The sequence below is a fragment of the Halichoerus grypus genome, chromosome 3, assembly GCF_964656455.1.
Source record: "Halichoerus grypus chromosome 3, mHalGry1.hap1.1, whole genome shotgun sequence".
Classification (NCBI taxonomy): domain Eukaryota; kingdom Metazoa; phylum Chordata; class Mammalia; order Carnivora; family Phocidae; genus Halichoerus; species Halichoerus grypus.
The window spans coordinates 81914116-81938661 of NC_135714.1; the positions used below are offsets into that span (position 1 = coordinate 81914116).

Genomic DNA, 24546 nt, shown 5'->3' on the forward strand with positions numbered 1-24546 from the left:
AATGTGTGCATCAAAGAGTAGAAGAGACACAAGAATGAAGAAGGTCTCTCGTAAGGGAAAATGACTCTCATGAGGGGCCTGGGCACGTCTCTGCAGATTCTGGGTACCCTCAGTTTTCAAGGCTTCTGCCTGCATGTTGTAGTTTGTGCTCGTTAGAATTTCCCACCTGAAGTTGGGACCACTTTCAGCCTTTGATATCTTGCTCTTGAATTGGGACAATACTGATTGCTTTTTGTTTGACAAAATTGTTTTTTGCTACATATGTACAGTGGAGCTTATTATTCAATAGCTCTCACCTGACATACCATCTGTATTCTGTGACTATTTTGTATAGGTAGAATGGGGGACTGAATATTGTAAATGTTTCCATGTAACTTGGTATTTAAATTAGATCCACATGGATTGTTTTGTAGAGCGAATAATTATTTTTTATATATCTATTTTGTAATATTGAGGTTTTAAATCTTTGGTCTACTCAAAAGAAGAAAAAAAATCTGTGCTTTTTCATTTTTAAAAGCTACTTAGCATCTCATTTTTCATTACTCTTGATGCAGATATAATTCATACAAATCACACCTATATTTTGAAAAACTTATACATTTCAAATCCAATTTAAAAACACAAGAAATTGGAAAAAAGAAATGTAAATTTTATCAACAAGAGATTGTGTTTTCTCCTCATTGGGAAGCTCAATTAAAATTATATGAAATGATACAAAATAGGATTTACATTTTACCTGATGAATCCTGTTTCCAGTTGACTATAGATAGCTGTTACCAAAAATGAAACAAAGCAACAGCAATAATAAAAACCATGTGGTACATTTAATGTTCTTTCTGCTACTACCGCAGAGTAGAACATGTCTTGAGTTACCACCCCTTCTTTGGAACATATTCATATTATAAAAAGCAACCTCTAGAAGTACAATAGTCTAATGATCTTACCAAAAAACAATATTTCTAGGACTCATCTTTTCCATATAGGAGAATTTTGCATTGTAGGGGAGTTACTAATTGTCTATTTCTAAAGAAATTATGCTTTTTGGTTGTGTTTCACCTGGACAAAATCCAAGTTAGAATTTGAAATAACCATTTTCAGCTAATCCACAATCTGGGAGCTTACCTGACTCGTGAGAAATTGTCTTAACAGTGAGAAGCTTCACACTCTCTTTATCGGACTGAGGTCTATTTGGAACAGAAAACATAAGTCAACACCACAGTAATTAGCATTGTCTGTCTGTGAAAAAAATTATACATGGTATAAACAGAAGATACGCAAGCATATATATATTTTTATGTGTTTCTATGGCAAAACCTGTGTCTTTTTACGTGCAGACATATATATACTTTTATAGCACTTTCTACTTCTAGAATCCAGCCAATAAGTTCCTGTCACACTGTTAAGCAATGATAGATAAATCAAACACAAAAACGGGTCATGTGAAACACTGCTCACAAGGTCCATATCGCACAGGTCTCCAGTCCTGAATTATGAAAGGGAAGACAGAAGGATGTTTCCAAGCCTTCGGGGCTAATGCTGAGTTCTGGGAATATCCCTTTTCATGAGGGCCTAGATACTGCAGTAAAGTGTCTGAGCTGTCCATTCGAACCAGGAATTCCCACCTATCCTTTCTCAGATTCTAAACAGTTTCAAACCCAGATTACTTTACTTGGACATCTCAAGAGACACTATTTCTAACAAAGAACGATAGATGACCTAAGGATATTATTTTTAAAGTCCACTATCTGATGAACATACAAAAACAGCTACATAAAGGCAGGCTGCAAATTCGGGCCAACAAAGAAGTCTTAACTACAAAACTTGTTTTTGACATTAAAACAATTGTTTCTTTATAGAACCTTGATTGTAACAGCTGGCTGGATTGGTAACAACTACTGTTTTGTTTTAATAAAGTCAAAATAGAATAAACCATCTACTGCTAAGATAAAGCCACCTTAGAGCTGTGTCAAGATGCAGGCAAGATTATTCCCTGTGATAAACATACTGAAAATTTCACTGGGAAAGCTATTTTAAAACTCTAGGTATGTTTTCTATGAGATTTTTCCTTATAGTTATTTATATTCATTCATCTGTCTTTGTATTTCATCTTTATTTTTATTTTTATTTATTTATTTTAGAGAAAGAGAGAGAGAGAGCACAAGTGAGGGTAGGGGAAGAGGGAGAGGGGGAGAGAGAATCCCAAGCAGACTCCCTGTTGAGCGTGGAGCCCACAGGGCTTGATCTCTCGACCCTGACACCATGACCTGAACTGAAGTCAAGAGTTGGACGCTTAACTGACAGCCACCCAGGCACCCCTGCATTTCACCTTTTGATTTCCCATTTTACTACCTTATCTAAGCTTAAGAAGAATCTTCCTTTTTAGTTGTTGGAATTTCTCTGTTGATTCAGAGAGAGTACTGACAAACAGCCAAACCCTGCTTCTTGTGCTTTTTACACAAATTCTTCAAAAAAACAAACCCAAAAAAGTGTAAGTAGAAGATTAAATTTTTTTCCCTATATAAATGGGCGTCAGAGCTTCTGGGGAAAAAAAATGATGAGGCTACTTACTGGTCATTTCCATTTTCCGGTGTGCCTAGGGGAGGAGAGAATAGTTATTAAAGCTGTGAGAAGCTTGGTTATAAAGACAAACAAACAAACAAAAACAACCCCAAGACCCCTGCTACTTTCTGTGCAGAGATGTTTATAAAGCCATTTTGTAACTTTTTTATCTCCCCTGCAGCCCCACTGGCCTTTTTATCAGATATGGTTCCTATTACTCCTCAGGTATCACTGATACATTCATGGGATAGTCCTAAGTAGGCCAACTCCGCTGAATTTAGTTCTGGACTAATTTTAATCTTATAGTTTCATATCGCTATGTGAAACTACTATCCATTATCACACATCCCACAGACACCAGAAAATGTCTTAGCTTATTTCAGTATCTCTGAAAAAAATTTTCCTCAAAGTATCGAATTACCTTTTTATACCAGAGAATTGAATTTTTGGCTCTCCTTTATACACTGCTCTTTCTGGAGACACAAATCACTGTATTTGTGGTGAACAACAATGTAGACGTTAATTCTAATTGCATCTGGAGCCCACTGATTTGGCCTCTCAAAAGTGCTCTGCAAAATGTCACTGAGGCTACTAACTGTAACTAATGTTTTGTTCGTTTTGCTGCGCTGCTCCACCAGGGTCTGGTAGAAGACATTTGGGGTGTAGAGTGAGAATTCAGAATGATTCATTTCGTGCAAACCCTTGGACATTAGGGAGGATATGTTGGTGGTCAAACCTTGCATCATTAATCTGTGGCGCATCAGGCAAACTAATGTAATTGCTTGGGGTCCCCCTGTTTTGTTCCCAATTTTGCTGTGGTTTTCTTCCATCGCTACTCAACTTTTGTCTCTTGGATTTCCTTTCTCCTCTAATGTAGTCCTTGTCATTGGGATGTGCCCTTGAAATATAATTCCCTGGCGGTGATCATCATTGTTTTATAAAGAGTTTGATTTCCACTAATATTTTGGCTACTTCTATTTCTGTCACCTTGGCAAAGATAAGCCATCATGACTCTTAATCCCTAGGACTTAACTCATGGCACCATATGTTGTTCACCAACTCGATCTAACTTTGTCTTCCCAACATCAGTAGGATTTTAGCAGCATTTTTTATTCCTATTTTAAGTGTTATGTATGATATCACTCGTGATGCTCATAACCCTGTTTCAGAATGAGTTGATACTTCTTTGCGTGCCTGTTCTAATATTTTTCCTTAGCATACTGCAATATGGGTTCATTAGCAAAGAGATGCATACCAACAGACTATCTTCTACACATATGCTGTTCTTCCTTGGGTTAAAGCTCAGACCACTGTCAACATTATCTAGATAAGCTTAATTTCATACCGCAATCTCTGATTCATATTGTCTTCCACAAAGCAGAGAGGGTTTACAAGTTTTCTGAACTTGATGAAGTCTCACCCACATACTTGAAGAGAGATTAACTGTGGGTGTCTAATGGTGCTAATTTAAAAACAATTCTGTGAAATTCTGTTTGGAAAGCAAAGTTAACAATAACCAAATAGATTTGGCTAATTGTATAATTGCTGAACTTTGTTATAAAGTATTATATGCCTCCACAATAACTCTCCATAGCGGTAGGGATTTTATATATTTTTCCCTGAATGATCCAATTCATCCAATTCATCTTCTTTAATAGAAAATGTCAACTTTTCAAATAACTTATTTGCAAATCTTCTTATGCAAAGCAGTCTTTCAGTACAGGATATTTTTAAAAATGGATTTAGCACATTAATTTTTTTTACCTATCCTACATATTCAACACCCACAGGCTTCACCTTGGAATGGTCGATTTCCCATAAAAGATAGGATTGGTGGTTTAGAGACTTAGAGAAATTAAACTGATTTATAAAATTGCTATTTCCCCTCTGGAAATTGACTAAGGAAACATATTTCAGACATTATTAAGAAATTTATTCACTAACTCCCAAAGGGAAAGGCATTTATTTGTTTTCTGCTTATTTTCCAATAAGAGCTAAAATGAACACTACTGGTTTTTTGTGTAACTTTGTCTTGTACTGTCACGCTCCTGTCCTGAACTTTGTGCCGTGCATGGTCAGGGATTGGCCGTAGGAACAGCATCCCTTGGTATCCTGGGGGCACACTGTTCATGGGGTAAAGAAGAGTGTGGCTTGCATATCTTCTAAAATTAATCAATTTTGGGGCACCTGGGTGGTGCAGTCTGTTAAGCATCTGACTCTTGGTTTTGGCTCAAGTAGTGACCTTAGGGTCGTGAGAACGAGCCTTATGACAGGCTCTGCACTCAGCGCAGAGTCTGCTTGAGATTCTCTCTCTCTCTGCCCCTCCTGCTCATGCTCTCTCTCTCTCTCTCTCAAATAAATAAATATATATATTAAAAAATAAAGATAAAAATAATCAGTTTTTACTTCTTAACATGATATGAGACTTAGGTGGTATTCTTTTTAGTGAAATATTTAGAATTGAAGTGAAGAAAAGGAAGGTTCTATTTTATTGGAAATTTAAAAATTTATTTTGACAAGCATCTAGTAAGGTTCTGCTATATATTATGCACAATGCAATGTGAACACTATGTGGTTTGTGACTTGGAGGGCTTGCCTGATGTTATGGACTGTTTCTCTCCTCCTAAAATTCATCTGTTAAATCTTAATGCCCAATGGGATGGTATTAGGGGATGGAACATTTGGAAGGTCATTAAGTCATGAGGGTGGAGTCCTCACGAATGGGATTCATGCCCTTATAAAAGGGACCCCAGGGAGCTCTCCTGTCCCCTCTGCCACGTGAAGACACTGCAAGAGCGTGGCTGTGTAGAAAGCAGGAAGAGTGCCCTCGTCCGACATCAGATGTGAGGACGCCTTGACTGGACTTCTCAGCCTCCAGAACCATGAGAAATGTTTGTCATTGAAGCCACCCTGCCCAAGGAATTTTTTGTGATAGCAGCCCCAATAGAACTAAGACCCATCTTGCAGGGGCAGCGGGCACTAGAGAAGTAACTCTACGATCATGTGATGAATAATACCACAAAATTCTGTGCAATTAGAAGAAAACACTCTATTCTTCTTAAGGAGATGGTGTGTTATAGAGAGATACTCTCAGTTGCTTTGTGAGCTAGATCTTTCATGGATAGATTGGAGATTGGTTATGTTATAAAAGTTAAGTGGTGAGCGAGATGTTCTAGGCGAGGGAATAGCACGGATGAAGGCACGGGGATGTGACACTACGTTACACAACCAGGGCTCGGGTCTGGAATAGAAAGATAGGTCAATGTTCAAGACAAGAGAGGGGAATGCCGAGCCATGGGAACTGAAGGTGCTTCGAGAGAAGCTCAAGTATCTGGGATGGGAAAAAGACTGAATGAAGACTTTAGGAAATCTGAATAAGGTAGGGATTTAGCTAATAACAATGCATCAATATGGTTAATTAATTGTGACAGATATAGCAATACTACTGTAAGATATTAATAATAAGGGAAACAGGGTGGTGTATGGGAACTCTCTAACTATCCCTGTCACTTTTCTGTAAATCTCAGTCTATTTTAAAATAAAAAAATTTATTTAAAAAAGAATAAAAATATAATGCCATTATGGAAACCATAAATATTTAAGAGGAGGGAGAAGATGAAACCGCGAAGAGAGAGAGAAAAAAAAGAAAAACAGAGTGAGGATGTAAAAGAGAGCAGTGCGATTAATTAATTAAGTAGTTAAATAATTAATTAATTTTAGTTTCAGGAGTAGAATTTAGAGATTCATCACTTCCATACATCATCCGATGCTCAGCACCAGCATGCCCTCCTTCATCCCCGTCACCCATTTCACCCATCCCCCCTCCAGCATCTCTCAGTTTGTTCTCTGTAGTTGAGAGCAGCAGTGCTATTTTAAAGAAAAGAGGAAAGACTTTAAATGTCACTGGAGAGATTAAGGAGGATAAGAAAGAACTGTCAAGCTAAAAGCCCACTAAAAATTGCAATCATGTTCAATCCTGAGGAGCTGAATCAATTAGCAGAACACACAGCCACGGAAGACACCTTCCTTGGAAGGAAGCTGTGCCTCCCAGGAGGGCCGAAGTCATAGAACGCTCTCCCTGAGATTGTGGGCCCCTCAGCTAAATTCTTAGCAACGCTTACCTCTATTCTCTGTCACATGCAAGTGGAAAAATTCTTCACTACAATTAAGGTGTATCGTTTTATGCCTCCGTCATACCATAATCCCCTGGCCACTCACAAAACGGGGCTTATTTCATGAAAAAGAATCTGTCCATATTTGATAATATCTGCCATTAGCAGGTAATCCTCACCCCTTACATTCATCAAAATTCAGTGGGTTTCTCTGCCCCTTCTCCTCTATTTCTGTGATCAAGCAATAGGGCATTTTATTTCTTTCTGTAATCCTCCTCTCCCCTTGAGTTTAAATTCGAGTTTAGATTGAACATATATTCACCTTTCAGAAAACAAAATGAAACAAAACCCTGTTACCTACCTGGGTCTGTCTTCCAGCACATTCGATACAAACCCACAAGAACAAATGCAGAAAGTGTCACTACAATCAAAGCAATCACCACTGGCAAAATAATACCTAAAAAGTATTGAAGACGTTGTCAATTAGAGTGGCTATTGAATTTAACCGTAAAGAATTTACAGAGCAAAGGCACGCTTACAGAGCAAAGGCACGCATGCATCCTCCCTTCTTCAAACATCACTCTATTAAACATACTATATTTTCAGCAAAGAAGATTTATCTGATTCAGAGGTTTTACTCTAGTTGTCATTTCTGACGGATCCACTTGATGTCAGTCTTGCAGCCTTTTGAAATAAAGTTCCAAACGTAAGGGAGCTGGTTTTCTCACCTTCTTAGAGACTGGAAAAGTGGGGAGATGGAAGACTGGAGAAGCAAAAGATGTCCTCTAGACTATGGTCAGACCCACATTCACACATTATATCCCTTACTACTTCATAAAAAGGTTACTGGAATATCTATCTATCATCTATCTATCTATCTATCTATCTATCTATCTATCTATCTATCTATCATCTATCTATCTATATCTATCTATCATCTATCTATCTATCTATCTATCTATCTATCTATCTATCTATCTATCTATCATCTATCTATCTACCTATCATCTATCTATCTATCATCTATCTATCTAATCTATCTATCATCTATCTATCTATCTACCTATCTATCATCTATCTATCTATCCCATACTGGAACTGCTCTAGTCGTGATGTTGGCTTCCTAAAAAACTCAGAAATTCTCAATTTCTAAGGAAATGAATGGATTTTTTCTATTCAGTCATAGAATACACATATATGGTATATGATATATATGTTTTTGCTAAAATGAAGCATTTCTTTCAAGGCCATTTTTAACATAAGTTAAAGTTCTGTGAAGGTGAATAATTTGTTTTTAAGGAGCTCTCTGCCTGTGCACTTACGGTTTATCTTTCCATAATAATATCTTAAAACTAGAAAAGGTATAAAATAGCATAAGTGGACATAAATGGATATCAGAGTGGATATGATTTCTAAAAATGAGCACACGGTTCAAGAAAGATGTACGTGTGTTCGTGCACATACATTTAAGGGAGTGGAGTTGTGACAATAAATCGGGATGAGTTTTTATTCAGAGGAGGGTCTTGCTGTTTTGGTTTGGTTTTTAGCATCTGTCTTCTATTGTGACAATCACTGCCCGGGTTAAAACAACAGTGATGAAAAGACGAAGCTGTCATAGCCATACAACCAGAGATGTAGAGGCCATCGTTATTATTTAGCGCTGTCTTCTCATCTGCTTGCATATGTCCTCCTTGTATTTATCCAATTTTCTATAGGATGGTTTATACTTCCAAAGTTATAGTTAAATATTTGTTTCATATTAGACCTTGAGCGAGATGATGAATGCCTCCCAAAATGAAGATGCCATGAATTAACAGGTTGATAAATGCAATGTTGACTTGTTGAATGGAATGGTTTTACCTAAACCTAGATAATCTTTTATCATTGACTTCATATACATTCATCTTATTCTTAATTTCTAGGAAAATGAGTGGATTTTTTTCTATTCAGTCCTAGAACATACATATATGTTACATGATATACATATGTTTTTGCTAAAATGGAGTATTTCTTTAAAGGCCATTTTTAACATAAGGTAAAGTTCTGTGAAGGTGAACAATTCATTTTTTAAAAAAAATTTTTTATTGTTATGTTAATCCCCATACATTACATCATTAGTTTTAGATGTAGTGTTCCATGATTCACTGTGAACAATTCATTTTTATGGAGCTCTCTGCCTATGCCCTTTGGCTTATCTGGGACTAGTCTCATCAATTCACCTTGACCCTTGGTGGTAATTGCTTAGGACTAGGGTAAGAAAAAAATCCCAAAGGTGTGCTCATTAAAACCAGATGCAATAGTAGGAAATTCTCAAAGCAGATGATAGGTAGGATTATAATGAAACCGCAGGTTCAGTAAAGTTGATAAAAGGCTATCAATAATTGAATCCTCTCTGTTATTAGCCACATTCAAACATTTTGCGTCTTTGTTGCCACGAATGAAGATACATCTGTTACTCACTGGAGTAAGAGGGGCTGGCTGAAGAAGAGCTTGCATTTTTTGCATCCTCAGTACCTATTATTTTAAGAAAGAAAAACAGTAAGTCACCTTTGGTTAATGTATGCCAATCCTCACAATCCTCTCCCCCACCCCCATTTAAGTAAGCCTCTGTCATCTCTAAGTATGATGCTTCAAGTGGAAAAAAAGCTCTCTCATTCTGAAAGAACTCTGTTTTGTAAATCAAGATTGGTAGGGAGTTAATGTATACAGTTTGATGAATTTGGACAAATACCTATACCTGTGAAACTATCACCACAATCAAGGTAATAGACGTATCTATCACTTTCAAAGTTTCCTTGTGTCCCTATTTTACTGCAGATGTGCAGTTTTGTTTTGTATTTCAATTATAGCTCGATAAAGCTGTTAAAAAAAAAAGATTTGTAGGGTTTTCTTGGTGAGAAGGGGTCAAGGAAAGCACATGTCCATTCATGCACACGGAAGTCATACCTTGAAATTGGGAGCTGTTTCCTGGCGTTGTTACTGAGATTGAGGGTAACGTACTGGTGTTAGAAGGTGACGCCTCTGGATGTAGAGGGTTAACTGTAGGGAAATCACAAATCCAATCAGAGGAGGGTGTTAATTCTTACTTACTGAATCTCTTTGCAGATTTTAATAGTTTGCATTTCTGAGGACCTGTGAAAACTGTTTATTGTGGAATCATAGGATACACACAATCGTACACTAAATCATAAGTTCCTTTATTCCTCCTGTAGAGATGATTAAATTTGGAATCACATAACTTGGGTATCAGTATCACGTCTTGAAGTACTGGCCAAGAAAGCTGGAGTTACGTCTCTTATCCTAGGCTGCAGTCTGTATCACCCGCTGCATGACATTCTTGTGGGACGCAAATCTATTCAAAAGCAGTCGTCACATTTCAGATATTACAACTTTGGGGGATAGAGATTTTTTTTTTTTCCAACACACAACTTCTATTTTAAGACATAAATGCACAGGACTTCAGATTTTATCTTGTTTCTTAGAAAAGATTGCGACTGAGGTTTTGGTTAAAAGGACTGGGGAGGATATCAAGGAAGATTCCTTCATTTTCACCCTTAAAGCTCAGTCGTTGTTTACATGTATGTGCCTTCTCTAGAATAACTGCATTTCCGCCACTGTTTCATGCTCTTCTTCCAAAGAAATTTTTGATTTTAAGTTATTATTATTATTATTAGTTTACTTAAGTCAACATCTGCCCTCTTCCACCAGAAGGCCTGAAACAAAAGTTGTAAATAAAAATGCCTTATTCAACATCCACTAATCTCAACAAGTTGCAAGGAAATACGAATATGTAAATGCTTTATAAGCTTGGAGTGTTTGTTCTTGTGAATTTGGGACAAAACACCGTTTGTATTTAGAATGATTTTGAAAAAGAATTATTTTTCAAAGGATATAGTTTAAAGGGATCTCCTTTGATCACACCTGTTTGCCTTGTCTCATCGCTGAAGTTTAAGTTCCTGTGGTGTGAAGGCCGTAACTCCCACCATACTCCACATGGAGCTCTACCTGCAGTGGGTGTGCAGTGAAATGGAGCTGGCTGCTTGGCTGAAGCAAGAGGCATCTCTCATACGTATGGCCCCCTGTGGAGTATTGAGGACGTGTATAATTGCATCAGAGAAATTGATATTGCCCATGACTGCCTTGGATCTTTCCCTCTGCCACCCACAGCCCAGCACGCAGTGCATGCTCATGCCTTTTTGACATCTGTGGGGGAAGAATAACGTTTGGAGTCTTTACCATTCTTGCCATGCAAGAAATCTGTGGGATGCCCATAAGAACAAAGAAAAATGTCAGCCTAGTGCACTAAATGGGCAAAAAAAAGAAATATTAAATGAAAGAGTGGGAACTAGCTGAAACCTTGGTACTTTCAGCTGCTTTTTCCTGCGTCAAGTGTTTTAGTGAGAACGTTGCTCTTTTGATTGTGTTGGTAGAGAACAAGATGGCTGATTAAATTACCTGGGATTTCCCAAGGGTTAATTTTCAAGACTCCACATCCGATCTTACTACCGTCTCATAGACAAGCTAAGTGGTTACAATTCTGAATATAACCTATGTGGTTTAGATAAAACTCCAAACTTTCCTACTTAACACATGTTGATTGTCCAGTGCCAACTGTTATTACTAATGATCCATGGGGGTTGGCAATAGAGTTAACCCTTTTGAAAGAAGAATTTATTGGCTCCTTGGACAAAGCCTTTAAAAATTTTGTTTTTCTTTTAAAACTGCAACCTTCAATTAATAAGTCATTTCTGGGGGTGCCTGGGTGGCTCAGTTGTTTGAGCATCTGACTCTTGATTTCGGCTCAGATTGTGATCTCATGGGTCGTGGGATCCAGCCCTAAGTTGGGCTCAGTGCTCAGCGGTGAATCTGTTTCAGGTTCTCTCTCCCTCTCTCTCTGCCCTTCCCCCACTCATGCTCTTATTCTCTCTCTCTCTCAAATAAATAAATATTTTAAAAAATCATGTCTGAATCTGTTACACACCTACACACACACACACACACACACACACTCACACTTTACCTCTATTACTTGTGATGCCTTCTGGTATTTTGTTTTCTATTGTCTTTTATTTAATTTTTCCAATATTGGTCATGACCCACTTTTGGAAATTAACTCACAATTTGAGAAACGCTATTAGCATGCTCATATCAGTGAAATTATTATTCTTGGCTTAATTCATAAATTGTGGCCCTAATGGAATTCTTTCTGTGACTAAGACAGAAGGATCCATGATGTGTTCAGAGATGATGATCTCTATGGATTTTGTTGAGACTCTATTATGCTACATTACCACTAAAACAGCATTGGCAGAGGAGGTACAGGAGAAGTATAGTGGAGTAGTTAAGAGCATGATTCTGAAGTCAGAGTAACTGGGTTCAAATCAGACTGTAGAACTTGTTTCCTATAGAGTGCTGGGCAAGTCACTTAACCTCTTTGTGCTTGAGTCTCCACATGTACAAGGGGTGATTTTAATAGTTCTGTATCCTAGTGTTGTAAAGCCAAAGGGATAAAATTAAATTTAAATGGCTTAGAAAAGTACTTGATACTAATATCTTTATATTACATTATTTTATAATATTTTATTATTATATTATTTTATAATATTTTTATTATATTGTGATTAGGCCTCTAAAGAGTTGTACTTTTTAACTAAAGTCAACTTGTCCCATTTTTTTTCAAAAATTCTTAATGTAAAAATAAATGCAATAGACTATTCTGACACCTCCATGTTTTTGGATGCTCCTTTTCTCTAACCAGGAATTGGAATAACTGGAGTATATAGCACTCTTACATGACATAGATTTACTGTGGGACCCTGACTTTTGGTGATTATAATGATTATTTAATTGCAGATATGTTGTGTCATTTTTTTAAAGATTTTATTTATTTATTTATCTGTCAGAGAGAGAGAGAGAGAGAGCACAAGCAGGGGGAGCAGCAGAGGGAGAGGCAGAAGCAGGTTTCCTGGTGAACAAGGAGCCCAACATGGGGCTTGATCCCACGACTCCGGGATCATGACCTGAGCTGAAAGCAGAGGCTTAACCAACTAAGCCATCCAGGTGCCCCTGCTGTGTCATAATTTATACCCAGTTTGCAAGCCAGGAAACTCCAACTACCGGCAGTGTAATTGACCAAGCTTTCTCACCTGCTTTCTGAAATTCATCATTGTGTTCTTGCTGATGCCATGCCTCCCCCAGGCTGCCCCCAGCCAATGACTGAGCCTAGCAAAGATACGAAAGCAGGCTTATTCTTGGAGCCAGAAACTCCTCTGAGGAGATACTCAGGCTAGAGGAGTCCCTGTTGCCCTCTTAGAAGAGAGTATATAAGATACATAGATATTAATGGGAGAAAACTGTGATTGGCAGTAGAGGATAAGACATTGTATATGAAAAAGAAAATAAAACTATATATTCTATTTTTATTTCTTGTATGTTGCCTACACTTCTTTCTAATATGTGGACACTTAAAGTTAAGTACCTGAGGGGCTAAACTCAATTGAATCGAATGATTGTTTCCCATAATTGGGACTTGTGTTTAATTGCAATTTGATGGATTCATGTCTCATTTTTAAAAATGACTTTTCAGCATTTGACACAATAAATCATTCACTCTTCCCTAACACTTTTTCTTCACATGGCTACCAGTAGGAGCACAGCTTATGGCTTATTCTTCTTGGTCTCTGGCTGGTTCCACTTTCTTTCTCTGACTCACAATCTTAGAGGGTCCTGGGCCTTACTGCTTGGTCTTCATCTCTAACTACATTAATTTCTTTGATGATCACATTCAATTTCAAGGCTTAAATACAACATCAATCCCAATGATCCCTGAATTTATATTTCCAGCCCAGATCTCATTCTTAAACTCCAGATGCATAAAGCCACATACTTACTCAGCAAATAATAAACATCTTAAATTCAACATGTCCAAACTTGAACTTCTGCTTTATCTGCAGGTTTCCCATCTGGCAATCATTCCTTCCAATCTTTTGGGCCAAAGACTTCACAGCTATTTTTGCCTCATCTTTTACATCCTACCCCACATGCAGGATCAGCAGGAATATCTATTGGTTTCACCTCCGAAACATATAGAGAATTTGGAAACTTCATGCGACCTACCCTGTGACTACCCTGGTCCAAGCTAATATCATCTCTCTCCTGGAAAATTTCCAAAGTATTTTTGCTTCATCTGACAGGCTCTCCTTAGCTCTCAGATTTATATTTATAAAATATGACTCAGATCATGTCACTACTCTGCTCAAGACACACAATATTTCCACGTTCCACTTATGGAAAAAACCAAAGTCCTTGCAATAACCCTCCAAAGCCTAGGCAATCTGCCTGGCAAATCTCCTGCCCCGCTTACTCAGTGCAGGCACTGAAACACACAGGGTCTCTCCTCAAGCCTGGGTGCTCTTCTCTCACACATTGGTTTGCTCACTTCCTCGTACTTACTCAAATCTTTTTAGGAAAGCTTACCTTGACCACTTTTTTCAGTCCTGGAAACTGGTCCCCACCTTTCTTCCCCTCCTAAGCCCTTCTTCCTACACTGCTGTGCATTCTCTCCTTCTCATCACATTGACCACCTTCTAACTAAGACCCTTGAGGACAGGGATAATATTTTGCTCACTGATGTTTCCCAAATGTTAGAACAGTGTCTGGAAGTAGGGTCTGTAAATCTTTGCTTTATGGATAAACAAACTTTTTGGCAGAAGTGACTACTGTTAAAGATGAAATGAATTAATGGGCATACCTTTTGTATCTTCATATTTGGACTGGTACAGGTTTAAGATCATTGTATCATTAGTATTTTCATTCATTCTACAATAAGAAAAAAATAGACACCTACTCTGGTTCAACAGGAGATATTGAAATAAATAGAGTGGAGTACAAAAGGTAGTTATTGCATTTAAGGAGCTTATATCCTTGTAGGGGAGGTGAGAAGCACAGCCCAAAGTGGATAGATGTGAAGCAAGAAATAAAGAATAAGACAAAACAATATGTCAGGGATCAAACTAAGAGAGCCTCTGTTACTGCTTATTAAATTTTACTTATGAGCTAACTCTTAATAAAAAGGATCCGAGGAGCTGAAGCAATGACATATACCACAAGATGAATACAATAGAAATAGGAAATCAGAACCAATGCAAATGGATGAAATAAACAGGTTCCTTCTAAGAATTAATACCAAACATTAATACAGTTTCTGGTGTTCCTGTAAGAATTGACTCTGAGTATCCTGACACTCAGAAAAAGAAGCACAGTCTACTCTAGGTTTTCATTATCAGAGAAAAAATGGTTTCTTCTATAAGTAAGTGGCATATAAGTGGTGGGGACAATAAATGCTATAAGTATGGTTGGTACCATTCTATGTTTTGGGAAGGGAATATGCTGATATGATCCCTGAAGTCTGTTCTAGCGTTAAGATTTTGGATTCTTCTCAAGGTTCTTTTCAATCCAGATTTTATCATAGTTAGAATATATTTTCACCTCTAATGGTATGCCCTGTCTACTTAATGGGCAAAATATCAAAAGGGAAGTTCTCTGTTCTCATAAGACCTTACCTTTCTGACCTTGGTGTACTCTTTTTTTTTTTAAGATTTTATTTATTTATTTGAGAGAGAGAGAGTAAGCAAACAAGTTGGGGGTGGGGACAGAGGGAGAGAGAGAAGCAGAATCTCCACTGATGCAGGGTTCCATTCCAGGACCCTGAGATCACGACCTGAGCCAAAGGCAGACGCTTAACCGACTAAGCTACCCAGGTGTCCCAATCTTGGTGTACTCTTAAAGCAATGCAAAAAAAAAAAAAAGTTTTACCTCAGATTTTTTTCATTTTGCTTTGCGTCATCAATGTGACTCACCTTGGGTAACAGAATCTTCTAACCCACTGATAACTGAATGGAGATTGATTTACTTTATATAACTTTGTAGAATTATATGTTGAAGAAGGATATATTTTTTGTTATTTGAATATGAATAGCCATTAATTTCCAGAAAGTTGTATACAATATACAAAGAATGAATGACGCACTGTGTTAATCATCTTATTCTGAAATATTTTTAATCTTGTGCTTTAAACATGAGAGATATGGCTTGGAACTAAGACATAATCCAAGTAGAACCCCAAAGTCCTTCTTTTCCCTTTTTATTACACCAGGTAACCAACAGCTTTTAAGTGAGTTAAGTTCCTCTTACTTGTTAACGGCATCATTATCATTGAAATCAATGAAATTTTTTCTCAGCATTCTAAAGGTTTAGAATGTTCTTACCCTTCCCCTAACATAGAAACATCATGTTACCTTAAATTCACAATTTGAAAAATCGGACCTGAAAACACTGAAAAGCTTTATAATATGTAACTGTGTTATGCTTTCTGAGAATATGAAGGTAAGCATTTCAAAATATGGACATTAAAATATTGAATAGGATTTTCTTTTAAAACCTTTTTGGGATCCTATGTGTCGGGCACTGTTCTAAGTGTTTTACAAATATTAATTCATTCAATTATTGCATTGTAAATATTTGCATTTTACAAAGTGGAAACTGAAGCCCAGGGAGATGAAGTGATTTGCCCAAAGTCACACAGCGAGATGGCAGAGTCAGGATTTGCACGCAGGCTCTCGAGTCTGTGTTGTCAAACACGACTCTATGCTGCCTGCTGCTGCATTTCAGCAGGAATGAGTTACAAGTTCATGCCTCTTATTTCTGTTACAGAAAATATAGCCTATTTCAATTTAGACCCCAATCAAGACAAACTTCTTTCCATCGAGACAAACTAAACACCTCCTTCCTTCAACGGGCCAAATCAGACCATGCAGATACATACAAGAAGACAGAGAGAATTATTCCTAATATATTAAATAAAGCACACTGTAGAGTTTATAAGGCACACACCATTAGGAATAACATTAAAACGTATTGGTTCTTAAAGTGAACGCTGGGTAGCTAATCAGTTGAGACTGTGAGTTCTTGTGACCTTCCCTGTAGACTAGAGAAACACAAGAACTTCTTGGAGACTCCACAGATTTCTGAACTAGAGGAGAAACCACTTAGCTATTCCCAGATTTATACAATTTCTTAAGTGAAAGTTTATGGCAGACCCTATCACATCAATATTTTTTTTATACTTTTTTTTTATGTTTTTATTTATTTTATTCATGAGAGTCAGAGAGAGAGAGGCAGAGGCAGAGGGAGAAGCAGGCTCCCCACCTAGCAGGGAGCCTGATGCAGGACTCGATCCCAGGACCCTGGGATCATGACCTGAGCCGAAGGCGGACGCTTAACCATCTGAGCCACCCAGGCGCCCTATCACATCAATATTGACATCTTCCATTAGTGAGTCCTTTTATTCTCAACTAATCTTTAAAACATTATAAAATTTCCAAGTTAAAAAAATAATAAGCCTCTAGATATTGCTTTGCTATAGGTATATTTCTAGCTTGAGTGGATTCTACCTGAACAGTTGGTTCAAGATTCTGTTATTCAAAGTTAGAAAACTCAGATAAGTAACCTTCTGCATAGAAGGATTGATGATTCACGTTATATAAATTCCTAGAGGTCAGCAACCAATTCTCAAGTATTACATAGGGTGTTGAGCACAATGAATATGCCCGGCTGGAGCATTCTCCTTTCCGAAGGCCAGTGGTCAGGTTTGGTAGGACTTGTCATGTCTGTTCTGGCTTCTAATTTTCCATCAAAATTAATGTCTACAATGCAATTGAGGTTGTGAAACACAGTTAAAAAAGTAAAGAAGATGGGTACAAGGAGACCGTTCTCAAGTTGTGCTGATCACTATGGGAATGTGGTTGCAGTGATTAATTTTATGCGTCAACTTGACTTGGCCTTGGGGTTCCCAGATATTTGGCCAAGCATTAGTCCAGATATGTCTATGAGTGTATTTTTTGGATGATATTAACATGTGAATCAGTAGACTGAATAAAGCAGATTGCCCTCCAATGCAGATGGCTCTATCCAATCAATGGAAGACCTGAATAGAATAAACAGGCTGAATCACCCTCAGTAGGAAATAAGAAATAAAGAACGAACTCTCCTGCCTCACTGCTTTGAGCTGGGACATTGGTCTTTCCTTGCATTTGGACTCAAACTGAAATACTGGCTCTTTCTGGGTCTCGAGCCTGCTGGCTGTCAGTCTGGAACGTACACCATTGGCTGTCTTGGTTCTCAGGCCTTGGACTGGAACTACACAATTCGCTCTCCTGGGTCTCTAGGCTTCCAGCCTCCTGGCTGCAGATCTTGGGACTTCTCAGCTTTCAAAATGCATGAGCCAATTCCTTACAATAAATCTTTATACATAGATATATATATAGTTTCTCTGGAGAACCCTGAGTAATATAGTTGTATTTTCCAGAAAATTGAAGGCAAATGGTTTATTTCTTTCCCAATACACTGAGGCATGTTCGTCCCCTTTTCTTCAAATCTAAGGTCTCTTTTCAAAGAAATCAAGAGTTTCATTTTCAAGGACACATTATTAGGTCTGCTTGTCTGTGGAAAAATGATAAGGCTAAAGAAAAGTGAATTCCATCATTGCTTAAAATTGTTGTGATGGCCATATGATTCCTGCATATATCTCTAGGGGATAAATAGCCCTGCATGATTTTTCTTTCAATTTCCTCATTAGCTCTGAACTCAGGGCTAGAAAAATGAGTAGGCAGAATAATCTGGAAGCTACAAAGTCACTTCTTTCATGAACATTTTCCTCATCTTCCTTAAACTGCTTTTCTAAATCTGATGTCTAACACAACCACAGCTAAATGGAGAAAAAAAAAAATTTCTCCTTTCTCCAATCTTAACCTAAGGTTAAGAAGTTTGAAGTTTGCCTATGACACATCATTGTGGACCTATATGGCTACAAGAGTTATTACAGTTTTTTTGTTTGTTTGTTTCTTTGTTTTACCATGCTGACCAGTCTTCTTGGTAAGAAGGCAGGCTCCAGGTATCACTCATAACTCTTACCTAGTGTTACATATATGGAACAGAAGAACTATTTATTAAATGCCTGGGTTAGTGGTGGTTGGTTGAATATACGGTTCTGTGTATTTAGTATAGTATCATACAAAATTTCTGGTCTTACCATATATGTTACAGTCGGTAGGTGAGGTTTGACTTTCCCACATACTTCAGACATTGAGCATGAATTCTTCATGCTTGGCATTGTTAAACACAATGATCCACCTCATACTACCTTTCCTCTATTGAATGGACTGAATGGCCATGTCTTCAGACCTTGATCGATCATTTCCCTATTACTAAGACTATCTTTCTTCATTATATCTATGTACAATTTCTTATAATTGATGCTTTATGTACAGTTGCCTTACCTATTTTGAATTCCCAAAAAAGTTTTATGTAAAAACAACCATCAATTTCTATACCCTTAATAATAGTTTTTGAAGTCAGTGGTAAAACATAATTTTTCCAAGAAAATGAAAGCTGGATGCATAAGATGAAAGAAAATGCCAAATGTGAGAATGACATATGATCTAATCAAAGGCTAAATGCATATTAGCTTATATTTATAAAAAGGAAGAAGTAATAATAGTAATCCTGCAGGCTAGAATTCTACCTCAACTTCCACCTAAAAAAAATGTTAATTATTTCAAGTAAGATGCCTATTCTTGATCATATGGGTGACTTTCACAAATTTGATATTTGAACATCTTTGATAACAAACAAATGACTGAACAAACAAATGATTACAATTGTCAACAGATGTGTAATGAATACCTTGTCATTACACTTTTTTTTTCTTTTTGAGTGAGTCTGGATTTAGTCTTTACCCATAACATATATCCCTGAAGTTAAGACTGACTTTTCTCATAGTTTATAAAATCAGTCTCACTTCTTCTTTTTTTTTTTTTTTAAAGATTTATTTATTTATTTATTTGAGAGAGAGAGAATGAGAGAGCAAGCACATGAGAGGAGGGAGGGTCAGAGGGAGAAGCAGACTCCCTGCCGAGCAGGGAGCCCGATGCGGGACTCGATCCAGGGACTCCAGGATCATGACCTGAGCCGAAGGCAGTCGCTTAACCAACTGAGCCACCCAGGCGCCCCAGTCTCACTTCTTTTTAATCCACTGTTCAAATCAATGATGTGTTTATTATCTGTTTTAGGGGAACTAGTTTCTATAACTCAAAATTTAAATAGTGTAAATGGGCTTTTTATTATAGTTAAAAATCAACTATAATTAAAGCTGGCATTTTGTAAATTCATTTCTTAAAGCGTGCTTCAATCCCTCCTTTTAAGGAGCTGATGATTTTGGCAACTTCTCAATTCTCTTCCATCTGTAACTTCTCCTGGATGACCAGTCCATGAAGCAGAAGGTAAGGACTTCTCCAGAACAGTGCAAACCATCAACCAATGCAAAGCTGTCCTGTTTGCTTGGATGCATTGTTTTTATGTTTTGTTTTGCTGTGTTTTTCCCAGTGCTTTTTCTAGTGCATTTCTAGACTATGTAAATGGAAATAAGAATGAAAAAAATATAGTGATGAGGTGAAATAAAGAGGATTAATATTAAAATAACTTTTTTATTCATGAGATATATTGTATAGAAGATAAATAATTAAAAGTTAACAGCATAATCATTTCAGTTTTGAGTTCCTTAAACACCTGATGGGGAAGGTAGACTGTGATGATTATTTAGTACATTTGCTGTGAAAACCGAGTCGGTCATAATCTTCATGGCTTTATTTTTCTGACTTTTTTAAGTTACGTGATCTTCTACGTTTATTTCACATATTTCTCATTCTTATATATACCAAAAGTGACCAAGATTGAGAACCTAAGAGATTTGTCATTTATAAAAGTAAGAGGTAAGATGTAGGAAGATAAAAGTCTCCCAAGTAATTACGATTTCAAAACAACAGAAACATTCAATGGTACCATCTTTCCCTGCCCAACGATCTTTTTCAATTCCTGTTAAGCCATCACCCTCAATTTATTCAGTTTAAAATTTAGGATAGCAAAACACAAGCACTTCTTGGAGTGATCATATTTTAGGCTGTTAACTGTGGCTTCTAACATCAACTCTCGGGCTGCCAGGATCAGGCTGTGTTGGGAAACACAGAGAAGACAGTCACGGATACACTATACTTCTGGAAGAGGGCAGGCCAACCGCAGAAACAGACCAGGAACAGTGGGTTCTGGGCAAAGGACACTTCCACAGGCTTCATGAATTTACCAGGGCTGGTTCCACTCACTCTCACCACAGAGCATTCAGGCACATCCTATCTTCTGGTCTGTATTTTTTTTTAATGCAAGTTCTCCTAAACATTTTAGTTGCCATGTAATGTTTTCCCTTGTACTATTTTTCCCTGCTCTCACACTGATCTCCTTTATCTCATTTTGGGGATTTTACTCATGAGTATTCTCAGAGAGAAGAAAATTAACTTACCTGGTGCTTCTGTTGTTTTGATTGAGCTCTGATTCTCAGCTTCAGAGGAAAGAAAAGAAAAGAAAATCACTAAAAGTAAATATTGAATATAAGATCTAATTTCACAATTGTTACGGGTGGTAAATGGATATAGATCCTACTTCATTTCTAATTCACTTTTCTTCAAATCATAAAATCATACGGGCTGGGTCAGCCAATTTTTTTCTTAAAGGGCCAAATAATAAATAATTTAGGCTTTGTGGGTCTTAAGTCTCTCTTGTAACTATTCAGTTTTGCCATTGTACTGTGAATGCATCCATACACATAATACCTAAAGAGTAAGTATGGCTCTATTCCAAAGAAACTTTACTTAGAAAAATAGGTGGGATGCTAGACTGGGCCTGTGGGCCATAGTTTATTGAATCCTGGTTTAGAGCATCTGGTCCAACTTTACATCCTCAATAAACCAGGATATTGCAGACAACTACAGATCTTTTGGGAGGGGCTTCATGAGTGGCACCGCCATGTGTCGTATTCCCACTAAGATATGACACATCTCTTGACTTGAAAAAGTTTCAGAAAGGTTCAGACAGATACCTCTCAAACTTAGGGAATTCCTTTAAAGTAAATATAGTTCAGATGACCTTTCTACAATAAGATTACTTGAGAAAATTATAATCAAACATCACTTTAACAACTTTACGTATATGCACCATGAACAAAATCTGTCATGTGAAAAATACAGAAAATGATTTTAAAACAAAGAGAAACCCATTAATGATAGTTTAAAATACCCATTTGCTGGTGCACCTGTGAGTGGTTCAGTTAGGGTTAAGCATCCAGCTCTTGTTTTGGCTCAGGTCATGATCTCAGAGTAGTGAGATCGAGCCCCGGGTTGGGTTCCATGCTGCATAAGATTCTCTCTCCCTTTGCCCCTCTGTCCCTGCACTCTCTCTCTCTCAAAAAAAGAAAAAAAAAAATCCATGCATCCTTTGTGTGTTCACTTGACTGTCTATCAGCATCTGAAATTTAACATGCTTAAAACAGAACTCCTGACTGGTATCCTTAAATCTGCTTTTTCCCGTGCTTTCTTGGTTCAACACATGGTACCATTGTCCCCCAACCGCACAAGCCAAAAAATAGTGGCCTTTCTTGATTCTCCTTTTTTTTTCATCCCTATGAGCTCTAGCTTCAAAATATATTCCAAATATACTCACTATTTAATTGGCTACTGTTCATCCAGCATCCATCTCTCTCCCTGCAATAGTCACCTAGAAAAATCTATTTAAATTTAAACTTCGCGGCTCTAATGGCTCCCTATTCCTCTTACTATGGCTGGTAAGTCTTTCCACCACATGGCCCCTGCCTTGCTCCTCAATTTGTTCCCAGCCATTCAGCCCCATTTCATCCTGATCAGTCGGTGACGTCATGGGGCTCTTCCTGCCTCAGGCTTCTCTGCCTGCTCTTCCCAACGTCTTGGTGTTCTCTCGGGCTACACTCTGGCTTCCTTCTATCTTTCGTGACTCTGCTCAGATGTCACCACTTAGAGAGGTTTCTCCAACCACCTCACCTAAAGTGGTCTCCTTATGTCTCTCTTCAAACTAGTCTACCACATGGCTACATTTGCTCAACAGTACTTTTATTACTACAGTGACATTTATTTAATTTTTTTTAACTGTGTTTATTGTCAGTGGAATGTACTCCATGAGGACAGAGATTTGTTTTATTCAGAGCCGTGATTCCTACCACCAGGTCTCTAGTAAAAAGGTGGAAAGACTGAGTGAGAATAGAAAATAAAAGTAATAATAAGACAAATTCTGCTTACTTGAATTCAATTTTTAAGGAAAGAAAATGATTTATTTAAAATTGCTAGCTGGATAATGACAGCTACCACTTTTAAAGGGAACTCTATAATCAGTTCCATATATTATGCTGATGTCTGCAAGGGAGACATCATTCCCATTCTACAGATCTACAAATATTAGCTGAGAAAAGTGAAACTACTTTCTCAAGATGGGGACAATGACTATAAATCAGGTCTGGCCACTCTAATGTCCATCTTCTCCTAAAAAGGACAGCTTTTCTATCCAATAAACTACTCTGCATGGAAAACCTATGTAATTAATTTCTATTTTGATAACTAGTTAAAATACTTTTGAACATGGCATAATGCTGGATTTGGAAGATGCACTTAAACTATTTATCAGCTGCTAGAGGATTAGGATACAAAGAAAATCAAAACCCTTTGTTCCTCTTGCTATTAATATCAGGTCATAACCTTTCTTGCTGATAGACTTCATTAAGAGTGAAAAAATTTTAAACTTGTATCAGACAAGACCTTCTGACTATTCTTTCTTTGAGTTTTTTTAATCAGCCTTCAGAAATGCATAATAATTTTAGAGGGACATGTCATTTAAAGAAAAATAACTATGTCTAAGGCTGAATCTTAAAAAAATAGTATTTTTTTCAAAACCCTTATATTGAGTGTACTAAGAAATCCAGACTTTTGTATTTTAATGCATATGTTGTTATTCTGAGGGCAAAATTCTGCTCAAATCTTAAATATTTAATCAAAACTAGAATATATGCCTTTTTTTTTTGGTCTGAAATCAAAGAGATACTATTTTGAAGACAATAAAATGTTTTCATATGGCACTTCCAATTTAAACTCAGTTCTGTCAGTATAAAAGCTTAATAAAGATGAATGCTATGGAACATGGTTTAAGTGTGAATTAATGAAATGTGAAGACATTTGCAATTATTCCTGAGTTTTACTCGTAACTTTCATAATGCACAGGTTTTGAGAAAAGTCCAAGCTCTGACCTATAGCAAAGTGAGTGAAGTCAGACGGCAAATGAGTGTAGTGCATTCTGTTAAGCTATTCTCAAACTTAGATATTTAGTAAAGACCAAAACCTTAGTCAGGGTGGTTGGCAACTTAAAATCTGTGTGTCCAGTTTGATTCTGTAATATGAGATGGAAGTCTTATGAAATGCAAATGAACTTCTAAATTTCTAAACTTTCATCCACATTAATCCAAAGCTAAACTTCACTCAATTAGTTTTTAAAACAGAAAGCTTAAACAGCAATACAACAAATAACTTTGACAAATAGGGTTTATTTAAAGGATCTTACAAAGGATATTGTGTTTCTAGCTATGTATGCATATATAACTGTATATAGTTATCTGTAGAACATACCATTAACAGGCAACAAGAAAGAATATATATGGCCATTCCCATGTATATTCCATATATAATTCTTTACTGATTTGCCTAAAAATAATTTCTATGACCAGTTCAAGTTTTCCTTTTCATCCGCTTATACATTGCATTGGCCCTCATTATAACTGTTATAAAACAGTTGACCCCTGAACAACACAGCTTTGAAATGTGTGGTCCCACTTATACATAGATTTTTTTCAATACAGTATAGTACTATGAAGGTATTTTCTCTTCCTTATGATTTCCTTAATAATATTTTCTTTTCT

General features: G+C 37.1%; 1 protein-coding gene across 1 annotated transcript in view; it reads right to left on the minus strand.

Moving 5' to 3' along the window:
* The window catches only part of EMCN (endomucin), a 94485-nt gene that overhangs the window by 11987 nt on the left and 57952 nt on the right, over window positions 1-24546 (minus strand). The window contains exons 5-10 of the mRNA XM_036095817.2: window positions 21079-21117; window positions 9618-9710; window positions 9132-9185; window positions 7033-7128; window positions 2569-2593; window positions 1123-1184 (exon numbers count right to left, since the gene is read on the minus strand). Coding sequence (XP_035951710.1) covers window positions 1123-1184; window positions 2569-2593; window positions 7033-7128; window positions 9132-9185; window positions 9618-9710; window positions 21079-21117 — 369 coding nt within the window. The remainder of the gene's footprint in view (window positions 1-1122; window positions 1185-2568; window positions 2594-7032; window positions 7129-9131; window positions 9186-9617; window positions 9711-21078; window positions 21118-24546) is intronic.